General features: G+C 40.5%; 1 protein-coding gene and 1 long non-coding RNA gene across 2 annotated transcripts in view; both read left to right on the top strand.

The window, feature by feature from the left end:
* LOC140699629 (trafficking protein particle complex subunit 9-like) overlaps positions 1-19290 on the top strand; it is a 133733-nt gene that overhangs the window by 12468 nt on the left and 101975 nt on the right. The window contains exon 2 of the mRNA XM_072972261.1: positions 18725-18851. Within this exon, the coding sequence (XP_072828362.1) occupies positions 18725-18851 (127 nt within the window). The remainder of the gene's footprint in view (positions 1-18724; positions 18852-19290) is intronic.
* LOC140699630 (uncharacterized) lies at positions 9208-13173 on the top strand. Its single transcript, XR_012077866.1, has 5 exons — positions 9208-9473; positions 10025-10168; positions 10803-10924; positions 11952-12175; positions 12913-13173. It is a non-coding gene; the product is annotated as an uncharacterized lncRNA (long non-coding RNA).

Genomic DNA, 19290 nt, shown 5'->3' with positions numbered 1-19290 from the left:
AAACAATGTGATTTTATTTTGATTTCTTTGCTTAATGCTTCAGAATAGCACAATGTCCATTATGTCTTTCTACCTGGAAAAATTTTTCTGCTTATATCATAGTTTTATTCTGTTATCTCGCTGTGAACATTTCAGACTTGCTGTGCAAACAATGGCAAAATCGGCCTTTTCTTCTAGTGTTAGAAACCAGTGAGCCGGGATTTTATAAAACAGCTAGAAGCTGCCTCTGGAGCACCATAAAGCTGAAAAGTGTGTTGAGTTCCCTGAGTATTGACCCCGCCGCTGTGTGTTAATTGGTGGCAGTTGATTTGGTACATATATGAAGGGGTGTAGTTTCTTGACTTGGGTTTGCCTGCACGTGCTGCCACTGAACCACGTGATCCTGAGTCAGCTCGTTCTGAGTTTTCCCCTTGTCTGTGAGAAGGGGACGCTCATATCTGCTTTGTAGAATTGTGAGAATTAGTAATTATGTAACGTGTTTAACACAGTGGGTACGTCAAGAGAGCTCATAAACTTTAGCTGCTGTTTTGTGTGAAGCCATCATTTTATAGTCTTTGGTAATTACAAAGAAACAAGAAAATAAGAAAAGCTGATTTTATGATGAAAGATATTTGAGGAGGTTCCATAATTCCTACACCCATAATTTAGCATCAGCAGAGTCAGAACTGTTACACAGTCGCCCTGGACCAACGTTAAGCCACAGAAATTTTTGTTACTTCATATATGTTGGGGCCTAAGGGGAACCAATACTTATACACATGTTGTCTCCAGCAGCCAACTGAGAGATGACACAAAAGAGTAGGCAGGCGTTAAATGTCTTCTTTGTTACTGATGAAGCCACGTTCTCCATGAACTTCAGGGCTGTGGGTAAATGAGTGTCATGATACTGTGTCCCAGAAGTAGAGACTCACCCTGTCCCAGGTATCTCTGGGCCACAACAAGCCTTCCCTTGAGAGAATCTGCCCCATCATGCACAGGGCTGTTCTGCCATGGAGCTGAGCATCCAGGGTGCTTCCCTAGGGTGGCCAACACTGGAGGGAAAGGAAGGGTTTCACATGCCCTGCTTGTCTCCCTGGAATCACAACTCAATCTGTTAATGTGAGGAGGGCTAGCTGTGGGCCAGGGGTCAGGGCTGTGAAGGGAGTAGCACTCTGCATGGCCCAGAGGAGTGGGGAGGAGGTATCCCTTCCATCAGTTTAAACAGGTGGTGGGATGGAACAGAAGGGTGCACCCCAAGAGTTTATAAAAGGAGAAATAAAAATTTCCTTTGGGTATTAGTCTAGCCAGGAAACACAGAAGATGATTAGGAAGGAGACTTGTAAACCACTGTAATATTAATTTGACATTTGTTGAGCACCAAAAATGTGCTACATTCTTTTCTGAGCGTTCTACAGAAATGAATCCTTCAATCTTGTCAACAAGCGAGTAAGGAAGGTTTGATTGTTATCCCAGTTTTACAGTGTGGAAATTGAGGCACACAGAGGGTAAGTTGGCCAAGGTCACAGAACCAGTAAGTGGCAGAGCAAGTATTTTCACCCTGGCTGTATGGTATTGTGGCTCCCAGAATGGGCTTTGGGTGTTTAGATGTATCTGCATCCCTCGATTTCTGTACGTCTGTGCCTCAATTAGCCCATAAAGGACAGGGAAAGGAGAGTTACACAGGTGCTCACAGTCGTGTCTCGGCAACTGTCCACGAAGAGTGCACCGTGATTAGCATTAATTGTTTTCCAGGCAGCAGATCTGTTGGTATAACAGAAATTTAGTCCATTGAATTAATGTAGAAATCCTTCCTGCTCTGCTTCTGTCCACACTTGCCATGTGACTGCCTGCCCGTGATTGGGCCGTGGAGGAGAACATATACTCATGGTTGAACTCTGATATTGCAGTCTGGTTCATAGTTTCACGTCTTCTGTTACATTAATAAGTTAAATTTCTGGTTTTCTTGTATCAGTGTCTCATGAGTTTGGTTAATGTGAAACCAGTCCATGGGAGCCCAGGGGTTATGACGGTATAAATTTTTAGCACGTTGTGGCACTTCTAGCCGTGCAGACCTGACTAGGGGATGTACGCCTTTCTCACTGATTTCTCCCAACAGCAGGGTCCTCTCACGGATGTGAGGCTGGGAGCTCTCTGAGTAGCTCAGTCAGAGGCCAAGTCCACCAATCAGAAAATGATGAAGTACCTGGAAGTGGGTTTAATAAAAGTAAAGGGCTTCCAGGTAGTCTGATGGGCCGTTCAAGAAATTTGGTGAAAAGCTGTCCACTGTCTGTGGTTTAGCTGCTTCTTTGCTGTTGAAAAGTCTGGAGTAGATGAAGGGATTTTAAAAAGCAGAAAGGAGTGATTTCAGGTGGTACGTCCACACCGGTGAGAAGTGATGGATGACCGCCTGTGTGAGGCACAGAGTCTTACAAACTTCATAAAACAGCTTCAAATGCTCTGCCATCTGAGTGCACTTCATATGGGGTCCAGTTCATCACTGGTCACGCTGTGAGGGCAAGTAACTGACGATGGCAGAAAGGACACGGAGGCATCAAAAAGGTCTCAGTCATGTTCCCTGTTTAAACAATGTGGCACAGTGTATTATATTTGAGCTGGTTTTTCACTGAACAGTTTTTAGTGTTTTCTGGGACTCCCCAGTGCCCCAAGGTTCCATGCAGCTGGGTGTCCCCTCATAGCAGCTCCGTCAGCGCTTGCCCTGGGCTGATGTGGTGTCACGGGAAGCAGGACGGTCAGCGTCCCCGGCTCCTCTGAGCTCCGTCTCCTCATCCGCAGAGCCTGGTTTCTCATCCGTGTCTACTTAGTAGGGTTGCTGAGAATCACACGTGATGGTTATCAGGTGTGAATTCTGGTTGTCTCTGCGATTGGCAAATAGCCAATAATTGATAGAAACTCTTGTTTTTTTATTGTAATTGTGTCTCCTAGATTGCAGTGGTTTTTAGTCTGCATTTTTTTATAACTTTACTCATTTTTAAATATGCCCTTATTTTATTTATATTTTTTGAGGTACGGGGGACTGAAGCCAGGACATTGTGCATGCTATGCAGGTTCTCTACAACTGAGTAATACCCACCCTCCTTGTCTGCACTTAAAAATAAATATTGCAATACACAAAATAGCTCTTAAACTCCATCATGGGACCTGGTCTCTGTATAGGCAATTGAACACGTATACTATTTCAATAAGAATAAATGCTGTTGAGACATACGTTTCTGAATCTGTTAATGTGCTTAAAAGCGATCATAGCTAGTGATAAACACGAGACTTGGATCCAGTACTTCTTAGGGTATGTTTTGCCATCATGGGAAATTACATTCTACCGAGAAGGCTAATTGGGTCTCTTTGATATTTGGATGCTTTAGCAGGTGATCAAGGCTTTCCAAAGCTGACAGTTTTGTATTTTAGACTAACTACAAAGTTATCTTCTAGAAGATGGAAATCATAACCTTGTGAATTTCCCAGTAATCCAGGGGGTATGTGTCTGTGTCTGTGTCTGTGTGAACGTTTGTGTGTGTGATTTCAGGAATGTAGAAATAAGTTCCATATAGACTTCTGATATCTTTCTCTTCCAGTTCAAGGTATAAGCATTTACTTACACAAATAAATTGATTTTCTTTTGTCATTTGGCATATTGGCGGGAATAAGAGGTTCTCATACTTGTTTCAGAAGGGTTGGGAAGCATGAGCTTAGAAAACGGGAGGAGAAAGAGGCAGGGAGACACTTCACACTTTGTGCAGGATATGAGAAACAGTAGCTTTTCTTTTCTCTTTTCTTCTAAAGCAAACTGGCACTGAATTGTAACACACTATTACTCAGAATTGCTTTTCTAATCAGATACAAGTGCCTCAGATTTTTCAAGGCAACATGAATGATGAAATGTGTTTTAGCATTTATCTTTAAAAGTAGTTTTATTTCTCAAGTAAAAGACTATAGCCTGTTTCTTCCAGCGTCACAAGAAATTCTCATTGATCTATGTACATGTTCTATGTGCTTATTTTCTTTGGGTTTTTTTTAAGTGCTTGTTTCATTGTGGTGTGAATGAATGTTTAAAATTTCTGGATTTTGATCTTTAGAAAATGCTGATTTATCAGAACTGTTAAAAACCTGATTGTTCTTTGGTCCTTGTTTGGTGGGGCACCCTGTTGATTAATCTTGTCTGTTAAAGAGAGAAATTCTTCCTCTAGCCTGCAGATCATTAAGTATATGGTTTGCAGTATGCCTTTAAATTTCATTGAATGCATTGAACATGATTGTCCAGTGAATTTTGAGTTGACTCATAGTAATGACTTTGCTTTGTTTCTGTGGCTTTTACTCCCCACAAGAGCTTGAATTCTCTGTTGCATTTTGTATACGTGTTCTTCACAGTGGAAGACATTTTTTACAGAGGTGGTTTTTCCTAACACCTCTGAATGCCTTCTGTAATTGATACAACAATAATCTGTTATTTCAATGCTTAATTATTTCATAAACTAGTTTTTGGCTTAATCAGAAACAATGACAGAGTGATAATATAAAATAAGAAAACTTTCCTTCCTTTGAAGAATAGAAATCAGGTGGTCAGGCTCACCCATGCTTTGTGCCTGACACACTTAATCTCATGTCATTGTGTATCATGATTCGGAGATGGAGTTGCTTCAGGTTTATTGATTTTTGTTTTAACATTTGTTTTGAATTCTTTCTCCAGGCTTATGTATCCTGTTGGGTTTGTTGAAACTGTAGAAGGGAAACAAAAGCTTTTTTTGGTTTCCGGAGGCCTGAGTTGCTGATGATAAAGAGTTGAGGGTGGGCTGAGGAACAGAGTGACACTCCCTCTGCTCCCAGCTGAAATTGATGAACAATGAAATCAATTAAGTGTATCGGTATTTGACCAATAGAAGTTAGCGAGCCCAAACTGGCTAGTTATGCCCAAAGAAAGTACTGAATTCACCTGCAGAATTAGGTGCTTTACCAAGAAGAAGCAGCTTAGAGCAATCAGAAAAATCAGTCCTATGATGAGATATAAAATAAATATAATATCTTTTATTTCTGAAACTTTTCTACGTTAAGTTGTGTAGAGCTAAAATTAAGTTTCAAGCACCAGTAGTTAACAGTGTGGGTGGTTCTGTATGATCATTATTCAGGAATGTGCCTAGACTCTGCTAGAGTGGCTGAAGCTGGCAGGAAAAGACCCAGAGCCAGGATTTGTCACCCTAGGGTGTCCTTCATAATGGTTCCATGTGGGAGCCCATGATTGGGTTAACAAATTTTAACAGACCCCAGCCGCCTGTCAAATTTAAGAAGAAAACGTATGCTTAGTAACTGCTTTGCAAGCAGGGCCCTGTGCATACTCACTCCTGTCTCCTTGCCTTAAAAAGCAGAGATAATGCTTTGCTTGCGTAGATGAGGTTTTAGATAGCACTCTGCTCATCGCAAAGCAATGACCCAGGCCCTCAGCTATAAAGGCTGGGCTTGTGTGCAGTTAGATACTCTATTATCCCCCAAACAAGGACCTAGCTGGTCTGGTGGTCTGCTTTGTAATTCACATGTCTAAAGAATGTATCTTATTCCTCTCACACCATGACTTCGCTAAAGATACACTAAGCCTTTGTACTCATGGTGGATTCTACAATCTCTGTCTCATCCTTCTTTCCCCAAGTTCCTGCTTACTATCACTCAACTGTTAATGACGTTTTCCTTTGATTATACACAATAAATATGGGAGCATTTGAGAGGCTCGCGGAGTTGGGTCCCTACGCCCTCTCGCTTTCTTGACTTTTTCCACAGAGTCTTGAGTATTCATTCCCTGTACGTAAGACTTCTGCCAGCCAGAACCCACAGTTCCAGGTGAGAAGGATGCAGGCTTTATATCTCCTACCCGAGGGAGAGAGAGTAGAAAATTGAGATCTGCTCTTCCGTGGTCCCTTCCTGCCCCAGGTCTACTCCAGTTCACCTGCAGCCTTCTGGCCTCTGCTCACAGGGCCTCTGTCCCAGGACTGACAGCAGCCTTTTCTTCCCTGGTAAACATTTCCTGTGCCTTTTAGAAGTTGGTCTCTTCTGTGCAATACAACCCTGGCAGATGTGATGGTGGTAAGCGTGCTGGTGGGCAGTCACTTGGGGACTGCCAGGAGCCATGCTGATTCTCCTGAGTCTCACATTCGGGGTTACAGAACTGTCGAGCAGCAGAGGAAGCCCTTTAACGTGAGGCCAGCTCAGCATTGCATCACTTTCATTTTATTTTTGAATTTTCAGTGGAGAAATTATTTGTAGCAAACTGTTCCAGATTTTTGGCTGCCTGCTTTCCTCACCACCATTTCCTTGTTGGCTCTGGTGCTTGTTTTAAGAACCAGGTTTCTTCTCTGGTTATTTCTAGCAGCTGGGCTTGCCGAATCCTTGATCTGCATTTGAAGCAGAATGCTTCTTCGTGATGTCAAGCTGATTTTCCTATTTCTGAATATTTCGTGTACACTCAGCAACTCTTTCAAGTGAAATGCTCTTGTCCAATTCTGTTAACCCACATTTGCCGATCTCCTGCTTTCATGCTGAGGGCAGTTTCTTCTTCCTGTAATAAAAGTTAGCAATTTGCATTTACTATTTGAAGGTTCTGGCCCTAGGTGCTTTTGTCCTTAACAGTTTTAATACAATTCACCCATTAAAATGTACAGCGGTTTTTACTCAATGCCCAGAATTGTGCATCGCAGTCAATCTTAGAATATTTTCATCCCCCAACAGGAAGCCCTGTATGCACAAGCAGTCATTCCCATCTTCCTCATCCTCCCCCAGCCCCAGGCAGCCACTGTTCTCTCTCTGTGGATTTGCCTGTGCTGGACATTTCATGTAAAACAAGTTATTTCATGTAAATGGAACTGTCTATTGTGACTGACTTCTTTCACACTGAGTAACTTTTTCAATGTTTTTCCAGGTTGTGGCCTGGGTCAGTACTCTATGCTTTGCTATTGCTGAATTATATTCTACTGTATATCCGGGCCCCACTGTTTACCCATTCATCAGGTGATAGTCATTTGTGTTGTTTCTGCTTTTTGGGTGTGAAGAGTAATGGCGCCGTGAATACTCCTGTAGGAGTTTTTATGTGGACATTTGTTTTCAGTTCTCTTACTTGGGTGACCAGAGAGCAGAAATGCTGGGTCATTCATAAACCAAATGTTCAACTCTCTGAGGACCTGCCAGGCTGTTTTCTAAAGTGGCCACGCTGTGTTACATCCTCACCAGTAAGGGCTGCGCACTCCGCTTCCTCTGTGTCTTCATTAGTGCTTGTTACACTTTTTTTTATTATAACCTATTGTAGTGAGTGTGAAGCGGTTTCTCCTAGTGGTTTTGACTTGATTTCTTTTACAGCTAATGATATTGAACATCGTTTGATTGTGCTTATTGGCCATTTGTGTATTTTCTTTGAAAAATACATTTTCAGATACTTTATTCACATTTTAATTGAGTTCTCTTTTTCTTGTTGAGTTGTAGGAGTTTTTTCTTTTATTTTATCTGAATACTTAATCAGTTAAATAATTTGAAAAAATTTTCTCCTCTCTGTTGTTTTTTCACTTTCTGGATGGTGTCCTTTGAAGCAAATTTTTAACATTTGATGAACTCCAATTTATCACTGTTTTCTTTGTTCCTTGAGCTTTTGGGGTAATATTTAAAATCTGAGGTATTTTATTTAAACTTTTATATAAAAAATAACTTAATTCTTAAGACCGTTCTAGGAGATGGGTGCTGTGGTTGTCCACAGTCTATGGATAGGAGACTGAGGTGCAGAAAATTTCACTGAAATATCAGTGTCACAGCTACCCAGTGCTGTGGGATTTCAGACCCTCATGTTTGTCCCCAGCATTTGTGATCTTCACCACCATGCTCCACTACTGCCTGGAATCGTTAATGAAAAAGTTTTCCTTTTTTGATTTCTTGATTGTTTGTTTTCTCATTGGGGAACTCACCTCTTCATTTTCCTTGTAGAGATCTGTGTAGGTTTATTTTAGGTCTCATGTACTTATTTATTACTCAGGCTCCAGTGATGATTGTGCCTAGTTGATCTAATCAATTCATGCTCAAGTCTTTCCTGCTCATGACACTAAAAAGAGTCATGATTTACATAATGCTCAAAGAAGAGTGTACTTGAGTGATTTTATTTTTCTAACCAATCAAACCAATCAAATAAAAACCCAGTGTTGGAACAGATTATTAGCCCTGCAGAATAGGGTCACTGTCTTCCTTGTGTTTCATTTCTTTTGTCACAGTGTCTGGATAGTGCCTTGCTGTCCAGCAGTTTTGTGAGTATACGGTGCTCGTGAATCATTGTAAGGAAAGAATTTTGACAACAGACTGTGTTGTTCATTTCACGAGGGAAAAGATCATATAGAAATACTGCTCAGATTTATTTTAAAATTAAGCTTGGTGTTTTGAGAAGGGTTCAAGAAACCATACAAAAATCTTTTTCACTAATTTAAAATCTATCTTAGACACATTATGCTTACATAGCAGAGTAACTTATCAACTAGCCTTGACAAGAGGAGTGTATTATTGATTATCTATTTTAGTTGAAATATTCTACCTGGGATAAAGTAATCAGTGCCCATAAATGAACAAATATGTTCGTATTTCTATGCAACATGGGAGCAGACTTCATATCTTTCTATATAATATATATGACTGTGTGTTTTAATCTGTCTGTCAGTGTTTTTATAGTTTTTCAGCAATGTTGTAACTTTAGAATTCTTCTAAGGAAACCACCCCCAATTCTAGTGCAGTTTGTACTGTGTATCCTTTCTTATGCATGGGATTCCACTGTCCCCTCTGTGAGGAATTTCCTCTCCTATTGAGTTAGTAGCAGAGTTAAAGGAACTATGATTTCTAGGCCTTTGATCTCCATGTGTTTGCAGTTGGCTGTCAATCAAGATTTTCCCTTTCTTGAGTTTTCATTGTTCAATTAGAATTTTGGAAATAACAATTAATATGTTGCAACACTCTCCCTAGAAACTTGATGTGTTTGTGCTTTTCAGGTTCCAATTTAGGAAAATGTAAATGCACTCTTGTTTTTAAATAGTCCTTTTTCACTAGATATTTGTTTTCTTCTTTATAGTCAAAATATTTTTTTCCCAATGAATGAATCGGTTTGCATGTTTTAAAAAATACCTTACTTTTTATATTTCTTATTCTAACAGGTATATTCATTGTACAGAATTTAGAAAATAAGGATAAACACAATTATAACTTAAAAATGGCCTCTAATCTCACCTGGAGATACAGTTGTAAGGTTTGAAATTGAGAATTACAAGTCCTCTCAAATTGTTCTTCTATTTCAACTACGGTTTGGTTACTGAGATCCTCGAATTCCCATATGAATTGTAGCAGCAGATAGTTTCTGCAGAGCAACCCACTGGGATTGTGATCGAGTCAACGTTGAATATATGGATCGCTCTGGGGAGCACTGCCATCCCAAGAATGCTGTCATTTGATCCAGGAATGTGCGTGGTGTGTCTGTCCAGGTATTTAGGTCTTCTTTAATTTTTTTTCAGCATTGCATAGAGTTTACATTGGATTATTTTACTATATTTTTTGCCTTTATACTGAGGACAAGTGTGCAAGGTACCGGGATCAGAAGTGTATTGGAGCTCCGCAACTTGCTGCCACCGGACGCTGTGCTCTTGCTTCGCCCACTGTACAATGTTGCACAAAATAGGACCTAAGTAACTTTCTCTTGAAAGAATGATTATATGATTGCTGGATGATGCTTGAGAGTCCTTGTGATGATGTCTTTTTCCCAGAATTTCCCCTCTTCTTAACTATGCCCTTTCTCTTCCTTTCCTCCAGCCTGTGTTTCAGCCTGCCTGTGGCATTGATTTTCCTTGTCTGTGGACTCTTCCTTTCACTAGTTCATGATAATGTTACATGTGAGATGTGGAAACTTGCTAGATGTCAAGAAAGAGCAAATCCATTGTATGCTAATATTTTTAGAGTGTGTTATTGTTTTATCGATTGAAATTAAATCAGGCTGACCCATTGAGCCATCCCCTGAGCTCTTTTTGCCTTCCTACAGGTGATACTGTTCTCGTTGCTACATGTGCCCTTCCCCCAGACTTGGTTTTGGAGTTGAGTAAGTCACCATCACTGGAGCCCTCTCTTTAAATGATGAAGAGAACATTTGCTCTTTCTCCCTGTTTGGGGACTTGGATGAGATGAGGTAACAGATAAAGAATGGAGCCCCACCTCATTCTGACCCCCGCTCTTTCCGTTCCTTTCTCCAGGGGAAGAGTACAATACAAAAATATAAAGATTGTGAGCTAATGAGATAGACAAGACAACCGATCATTTATTAAATACCCTTTCATGCCAGAAACAAATGTATTATACACACAAAAAGCACATAAAATACGGTAGTACTTTGGTTACAAACGTGGGTCCGAGTTCAAGTCCGGGTCTGGAGTGACAAGTCCTGTGAGATGGAGAATTGGTGGGTCGGCTTAGCCTCTCCTGGACTTGTTTTCTGTCCTGCAGAGATGGGGCTCGCTAGGCGTCCCTCCCCCGTAGAGGTGCTGAGGGCTGTAAAAGACGCGTGTAGGCAGACCGAGTACAGCTGCTCTTTCCTCGTAAGTGCAGGATAGCATAGCTTTTGCGGTGACGGCTTTATGACCACACCGTGTAGACTCTCAGTGCTCCAAAGGGATGCCTTGCGGATTGGAGATGGGATTCTCACTTCTGTAAATACCCAAGGATTGTGTTATTGGGCCTTGCTGATTTGACTCTATTCTTTAGAAAGTACATAATGTAGATATATTTTTCAAACATGCATGCTTTTTTTCTTTTATTATTTATAGTTCTACCCTCTCATCTCTTGGTGTGACTTTTCATGGAATCCAGGAAACAGTCCTAAGCTACCTGCCTCTTCACACTTCTCCGTGGTGGTTTCCTTCCCTGACTAGAAGAGGGTTTTGCATAGGTAATTTTGATTGCTCCCCTTCTCTTGGAGACTCTCTGTTTGTCTGCCCATCTCTCACCTGTCCTTCTGTCCATTTCTCTACCCACTCATTCTTCTGACTTGTTCCAAGAAGCATTTCAGGCAGCTTACAGAAGAACAGATACCAAATAAACACGTGAGAAAATGGGGCCAAGTTCATACAGTGAGGCTAGGAGTTGAGCCTGTGTGAGATTTGCAGGCGTGAGACACACGCCTCTGCCTTGTGACTTATAAGATAGACAGCATCAATGTGCCTGAAGCTCCCAGCAGACACAGGGAAACAGGGTTTGTGGAAGATGCTCATTGGCTGTGAAATAAATAAGTGGCTTAGTAGAAGCCCAGCTTTTCCAAATACTAAGGATTAGGAGAATATTTTAGTGTCTTCCAAAATCAAAGTATTGCATCTTTTCTTTTTCAGAGTTTTATGTATAGTTGGTTTACATTCTATACCTGGAAATTTCTCCAAAACTTCTGCCCACGTGAGTCCCATGACTCGGGAATGGGGTGGTTCTGCTCATTGACGGGTGTTGGCCAGAAACGGAAAATGGCAGCCTCAAAGGAGCCTGGGATTTATCACTTATGTTTTTTCAGTGCTGTAGATTTCAGAAAATGCTTTCACCGTTTCTCTCCATCTGAGGCAGCAGCGTGCTCTCTTACCAGCATCAGAAGCTCAGGGCTACGGGATGGTGGGGTTTGACTGCACTGACGTGAAGACAGCTGAGCTAGTCACTGCAGGCTTGGTGCTTTCACGTAGTGCATTTCATGTTCTTTAATTGGTTTCAACAAGTAGTTAATTAACTGAGTTAATTAACATTTAATAAATATGATGCTTTGTTGAAAAGACAGTCATAGGCAGAATATAAGTTGTGAACACTTTAAAAACGGTTTCATTACTGAAATTTCAGTAGGGAAGATTCAGTTTATCTTATTTACGCCTCTCTTTAAAAGTAACAAAGAAACAAGACAGAAAAAGCAGACGATGATTTCTATTCTTCCTCTCGGCTTGCAGGTGCCTTCACCTCCAGTGGCATCCATCCAGACATCAGCACTGACACTGGCCGTGCTCAGAATTGCCTCAGCCCTGAAGACACAACTGACAAATAGAAGGGGGGGCGCCCTGTTACAGGGGGTGCTGTCACTTTGTGGGTCCTTATGTAACTGCGTGGTGTTATTCAGGATTGCCCTTTCTACACTGCGTGACGGTGCTGTGGTGTCTCCTAGTTATTTGTTTCTGTAAGTACTCGTGTGTTTTTTCCAATGTGTGGTACTAGACATCAAAAAATGCTTTTTTCAGGTGAAAAATAGTGTGTATTTAATATAAAAGTCTGAAAAAAGTGTCAAAAGTGTCTATCTTGTTCCCAGTACTCAGAGATAATAATTAACACTTTAAAATCTATTTTCTGTTCTTTTCATCAGTGTGTATTACCTCTGTCATAAAAACCAGCGAGCACTGTGTGCCTGTTTACTGTATGGAGACCTCCATTTTCCATTCGGCTTATTACACATTTTGCTACAATATTCTATCTCCACTGGCATGATTTTTAATGACCAGTATAGCATTCTGTCTTGTGGAGGCATCGTCCATTTTACTTTGGACTTAAATAAACTTTTAAACTCCAAGTATACTTAACTGAAATACTGAAAAGAGAACTGTGGTGGTACCGAAAGTCCCCTAATTCCCTTCCCCTTATTTCCAGAGAGTAAAAACTGCTGACAATGTGGAGTATGTATTTCATGACCTTTATGCCTATGTCATATATATATACACATACATCACGAATATGAGAAATCTATGTATATGTGAGTGTATATATGCTTTATTGAAAAATAAGTCCATACTATATGTTTTCTGCAGCTCGGTTTATTCACTCAGGTATATATCATTGACTTCTTCCCCCTCTAGACTCACCCAGTCCTTTCAGATAGAGTAGAGGGTTTTCCTGATGTGCAGGTTTATTCTCTTGTGTAAGGACACCTTTCGTGGGAGAGTACTGTGGACAAGGCCTTGGACCACGCCGAAACGCCGGAACTTAAGTGCCCACAGCTCGCCGTGATTTACCGCATCATTGTCTTGATGGTAGACACTTAAGTTTTCTCCATCTTCCACTGTCAGAAAGGGTGTTTGACTGGAATCCTTCTTATACAAACATTCCTGTGATCTTGTATGAGTATTTCTTTAGTTAAAGTTTCTGGAAATTTAGTCCTTGGATGTGACAACTTCATAAATCACAGGCTCCTTTCAAGTAAATCTAGAAATTCCTTCTCCTGTGGGGAATGAAAAGATGTAGAATAACTTATGTAACCAATTCTCTATCGCTGGATATGATTTCACTTCAGCTTTTCTTCTCACCATTTTAAACAGTGCTGTGTAAATGCTCTGATGAGTACATCTATTTGAACTGATTTTTTCTAAATGAAACAATTCCTAAAAGTGGAGTTCAGCCTGTGTGTACACACGTTTTTCAGAGTTTACATATCCATTGACATGTCGTCCTCCAAAAGATCGCTCACAGTTTGTTCTCTCAAAGATGGACACTAGCTAGAATATCTTTTAAAAATATGTGCCAATATGATGAGCAAAAGTGCTTTTTCATTGTTTTAATTTACACTTGATGACCAGTGAGGTATTGAGCATTTTTCATTCATTAGCCATCTGACTTTTAAAAAGTGAATGATCTCTTTTGTCCATTGAACACATTTAAGTGAGGGAGCTTCTTGTTGCTTTGTGACAGCTCTATGTATATTATGAACATTAACCCCTTGTCTTCATCAAGATGTATCAGAGAGCTTTTCCTTGTAATTTTTTGCCTTTCATTTTGTTCAGTAGGTTCATTTTTGTTGTGGCCCAAAATAATCTTAAGATAGTAAATGTCTTCTTTTTGGGTTTTATTCTTGATATTATTCTTAGAAATGCTTTCTTATAATGGTATAAATTTCTTCTGTAGGTTTTTTTAATCTCTAAGATGGAGATGATAATGGTACTTGTTATAGTGAGGAGAAGTTGAATTAATATGAGCAAAGAATTATATTCGCTGTTATTAGTACTTTCTAATATTCACATCACTTTCTGTAATTTTTCTTGCGGTCAATATGACTGGAATAGAATTTGTTCTTTCCAGGGGATTCTCTGATTGTCCCAAGACAATTATTGAATTCATACTTTGCTTTTTAACTTGAAATCCCACCTGTAAAAAATACTTATGTACACTAGAGTCTCTTTTTGAGCTCATGGTTTATTTCTGTCAATCTTACTTTCTTACTCTAGCACTATATCTTACATATTGTAAAAATTTATTTAATATCTGACAGTGCGATTTTTTTGATTCTCTTTACCATCCCAAATTTTCTTGGCTAGTATTATGACTTTATTATTCCTGAAGAATTCTAATATAATTTTTCAAGTTAAAAAAAAAAGAAGTGTTGTCATGGGATTTTTTAGTAATTTTGAATTATCTTTAGGAGAACGTACATTTTTTCAAAACTGCTTTCCTCCATACAAAATGTTGTTGTCTCTACTTTCACACCTCTTACTTTACCCCTCAGTACAGTCCTGTACTTTCTCCATGTACAACATGGGCATTGTTTTTGAGTTTATTCCAGATTATTGTTGATGATTTTGTTAATTTTTTACGTGAGAATTTTTTGCTATTATATTTTTTAACTGTTAAAACTGACACCTAGGAAGGAAGATTCGGTTTGTAAATACTCACTTTGTGACTTCTCATTTAAAATTGTAAGTTTTAAGTACTTGTTACAGAATCCTTTCTTTTCTGTTTTTAAAAATTTGTTTCCAAGATTCTCAAAATGGTCATAGCAAAGTAGTATAGGTGAGGAGACAGATGGAGAGAGGTAGTGTGGCTCATTTACAAACTGTGAGCACTTTCATGGTTGCCTTTACGTTGGAAAAGCTGCTGAAGAGTCCAGGATAAACCAGGGGTGGCTTTGTATGCACTTGAAAGCCAGCTTTCCTGCCTGGTGAAGCCTGGTGGGCATGGCAGGTAGATGATCAAGGTCGAATGGAGGTTATTGGCTGCACAGAGTGCTGTGTCTGAGAACTGGAGAATATCACCATGGGAAATGCTTGGTGCCAGGAACAATGCAGAGGAGCTGGGGACCCTGTGTGTTAAGGATTTTCCAGCCCTGGGAGTGGGAAGATCAGACTCTGCATTCAGATCTGAGTTTGAATTCATCCTCTTTAGTTTACTTGTCCTCTGACTTTGGTCAAGCTATATACCCTCTTTCACTTCCTGTTTTCTTATCTCTCAAAATAGGAGAATTACAGCCTGCTGCTAGATTGTTTGGTCAGGTTAAATAATTAGTGTCTATAAGATGCCACGTACAGTCACAAGCTCAGTGAGAAATGGGCTGTCGGCTGTTCTTCTGCAACTCAGTGCTTGACAAGACATGGGGGAAAGCCAGTCCCTAATTTGTGTGTGATGCAAGTAGGAACAGAATTAATGACTTGCCTTTCCCTAGCAGTACTCTTACAGCTTTGCTTCATTTACTTCTTTCCTCCTTTCCTTTCCCCTTTCCCATCCTCCACCAAAAGAGCCTGAGACTCTCTCAGAATACTAGATTCAAATTAATTTAAAGGTTGGCTCATCCTCATGAAATGATAGTAACATAAAGAAAATCTGTGCACATCCCAGAATACATTGTATTTGATTTACACACACACACGTGTGCGCACACACACACACAATCAGGCTACCTCCCACTTGCAGAGGGAGAAGGACCACTTTTTCTGAGTTTTCACTCACTGAGCGTGAGAACAGTGTCTCTTACACAGACGTTCACCAGGCTTCGTGCATGGTGTTTTTAATTGAATTTCGGCTTTGTAGCCATAGATATAGTCTCCTAATAGAAGAGAGAAAGTGGAGACATAGACATTCTGCTGAGATATTGGTGTCATCATATTTTAGTTGGAAAGGACTTAAGACAGAATAGAGTCGTAATATTTTATGGGTGAGAATCCATGATGTTGTAACTTGGACAAGAACTTGGACCTTCTGCCATCTTGTCCACAAGGGTGAAGAGGCAACTGGGCAGGGAATGGTAGGGATCCTTCTTGCTTGAGTTCCATGTTCTTGCTAGTTTTCATTGCTCAGCTGCCTTTAGTTTATGTCCATGAGGCCTCTCATGGGAAGGTCACTCTGTCCTGATAGATTGAGTTTCTTATCAGCAAAAAGCTCTGGACCCACTCATATTTCCCAGAGTTTTCTGCTGACCTGCTGACACTTTATATAATTGAGACCTAAGAAACTACTGAATATAAAATACTTATTGTTATTGTTTGCCCTCGAGTTCCATAGGAATGGGGTGCTGTCTCAGGCTGTCTAAAGCCAGATCCGAACAAAGATAGGGTGACAGGTTGTGCTGCTGTTTCTCCACAGTCGAAGGGGATTACCACCTTAGCTTTATATTCAAGGCAGATGAGTTCAAATCTTGCCTTTACCAGTTATTATCTTTGTGAATTTGGGGAGAAACTGTACTTTTTTGTGTCCAAATTTGTTTATCTGTAAATAAGTTCAGTATTTATTTTAAGGTTTCTGTTTTAGAATTGAATGAGCTAATTCCCTCATTTATACCTAAAATAGCGATCGCATGGTTCTATGCTGGTGCCTTGGTAGTTGATTACTAAGGGACACGGCAGTGAGAATGGGGGTGGGGGGCCCCTGGATAATAGAGCTTATATTCCAGGATATGCTTGTAAAAGACTGGATGTGCAGTGGATTTTTAGTAAATATCTAATCCTTTCCTAATCTGCATTGATTGTGTATATATCTTTATACTAATATATGAACAATTTTTATTGCAATTTAAATATCTTTGTAGTATTTACAATATCTAGCTATAAAAATACGTGAAATAAAATGATTTGAATTTATTTTCTTTTCAATAAGCAAAACAAAATAAAATAGAAAAGAAAAAAGTTTTGAAGGAGTAGAAATAATTTTATTTCTGTGGAGTCAATTCCTTATAATAGGTTTTTTGTTCGTGTTGTTAAAAAGCATATAAAATTGATAGGTTGTGACATACTGGAAATGAGGAAACAGTGGAGACATACTACCTCTAAGGCAGTCAATTTGTTACCAAGTCCAAACTCATTCTGCTTGCTGCATGACAGGCCAATAAATCGGGAGATGAGATGTTGGAGTAAGGAAAAGAGACTTTATTTGTAAAGCTGGCAGGCCCAGAAAATGGCATATTGTTATCCAGTAGAACTCTCTTCCCCAGGGCAGAATTCAGTCTCCTTTTATACCAAAAAGGGGCGGGGATGTGGCTGGTTGTTGCAAACTTCTTGTTGTATGAATTGTTTGTCCTTGAAATCCTTTGTTCCTGCAGCTGTCCATGTGGGTCAAATTATGGTGCCCCCGTATAACCTCCAAAAAAAAGAAAGGTTATTCAGTATTTTACAACTTGCCATCTATACATAAGTGTAGAAGAGCAAATATTCTTAAAGATCAGAGCCCGGAGAATAGGCCCTCCTGGATATTTCAGGCTAAAGGCAACTTTCTTTTACAAAAGGTGCAGAAACATCAAGTCTGAGCCTAGAAAACAAGGTACAGGATTAAAGCCAAACGAACACATCTAACATGGAGTGAAATTTGTTCTTTCTATTACAATTTCTTTTTCTCCCTCATAAATAATTTTACTAAGAAACATGAGTAATTTTTTTATTTTTGCTTCTTAATAAAGGACTACAACTATATTTTAGTGAGCAGGGATGCTGTGCGTGCCTTGGGGTCACAGCAAACTCTTATTGGGGGTGGTCGACCCTGCAACATGCCTGATGCCCCGTGAGTGTTGGTGAGGGCCCCCTAACCAGGGGCTCTCTTCAGGAACCACCATATGGGCGTTGACCTCTGGCACCTCTTTTTCAGCTGCAGGAAATTTTTTCAGATTCTATGATAGAAAAATCACTCCAGCTGGGGATAATCAGGGAATAAAGGAAGAGGAAATGGGCTTGAAGTAGAGTAGAAGAGAAGGACAGAAGCTCAGGGAGCCTGGGGGCTTGGCAGCGGGGCCTCAGGGGAGAGAGGAGCAGAGGTGTGGATGGGACCGGCTACGGAACCAGCTCCTGCTGCTTTCCCTGCACCCAAGCCACACAGCTTTTAATAGGGCCCAGGACTCTCTCCTGTCTAGATGTCACTCTGGGCAGAACCTTGAGAATCGAAGGTAAGGGGTGGGCAGCACTCACCTAGGGGGTCACTGAGGAATTGGTTCAAGTCCACATTGACTTTTCCAGTCATGTGCCTTCACCTGTTCTTTATCTCAGGATCTGAGAAGCAGAAGCAAGGAACTCAGGGAGAGATCCAGGAAGATATCTGACTGTGTTAAGAGACGACAGTCACAGTGACACTGGGAGGGAAGACACTTGCAGCAAAGTAAAATAAATTCACAACTATTGCATCAGAGCTGCAGGTGTGAGAGAGACTAAGCCTGTCTCAGAGTGCAGGGGACAAGCGGAATGGAATGGTAAAATTAACACTGACAATTGAAATTTTGTTAAATAGCCTGCTACTTTTAATTTTATCACTTGAATGTATGCAGATGTATTTCTATGAGCATTTATAGGTTCACACAACCCCACCAGCCCCTCTTGCCCCCATGGGGGATGGGATTTCTCAAGCACAGTGCCCCTCCTGCTTGCTTGGGCCACGCTGCGGGTCCTCGCCTGGGGACGGACAGCTACAGGACACTGAGTCCCCGAGGCACGGCCTGGGATACATGATAGGAACATCTGTGCTATTGGCTGACGGCCTCCATTTCCCCCTGCAGTGTAAGAATGCCGGTGACTCAGTTAGAAGCATGCATCCAAGCCATCCTTCCGTGTCATCACCATCTAGAAGCGGTGCCTGAATCTTCTGAATTTCTGCAGAATGTGGTTTACAATCACCTTCAACAAGTGAGTGTGTGTCCTCTTTCAAGTGGAGGAATTACTGCCGTTTTCCTGGAACTTACCACTAGTCCATCTGATTTTTCTGTGCTAGGATTCAGTATGGCCTGCTAATAACTCTGCAGTCAGATCTAGAAACCCTGATGAAGAGGATTATTTATTTTCTTTCTTTATATGATAGTATTTTACTTTCAAAATTCTTAGTTTTCAGTTCTTGGAGGAATTTTTTCGGGGGTTGGAGAAACAACTTTGCTCTTACCATCTATGTTACCTTTTGCTATATGCGTCTCACCTGTCTTCTGTCACTTGTGAGGCGGTTCCATTTGTGACCCTGTCCGGGTTGTTCATAGTATAAAACATAAAATCTGTAAAAGTACAGTCCCTTTTACTCCGAAGACATTCCACAAATACTCCTTTAATCTGGGTGTGGTTTTAAGAAGACACAAAC

Source organism: Vicugna pacos, chromosome 11, assembly GCF_048564905.1.
Source record: "Vicugna pacos chromosome 11, VicPac4, whole genome shotgun sequence".
NCBI classification, from domain to species: domain Eukaryota; kingdom Metazoa; phylum Chordata; class Mammalia; order Artiodactyla; family Camelidae; genus Vicugna; species Vicugna pacos.
The sequence above is the reverse complement of the archived record's forward strand: the minus strand, read 5'-3'. Positions and strand labels throughout refer to the sequence as shown.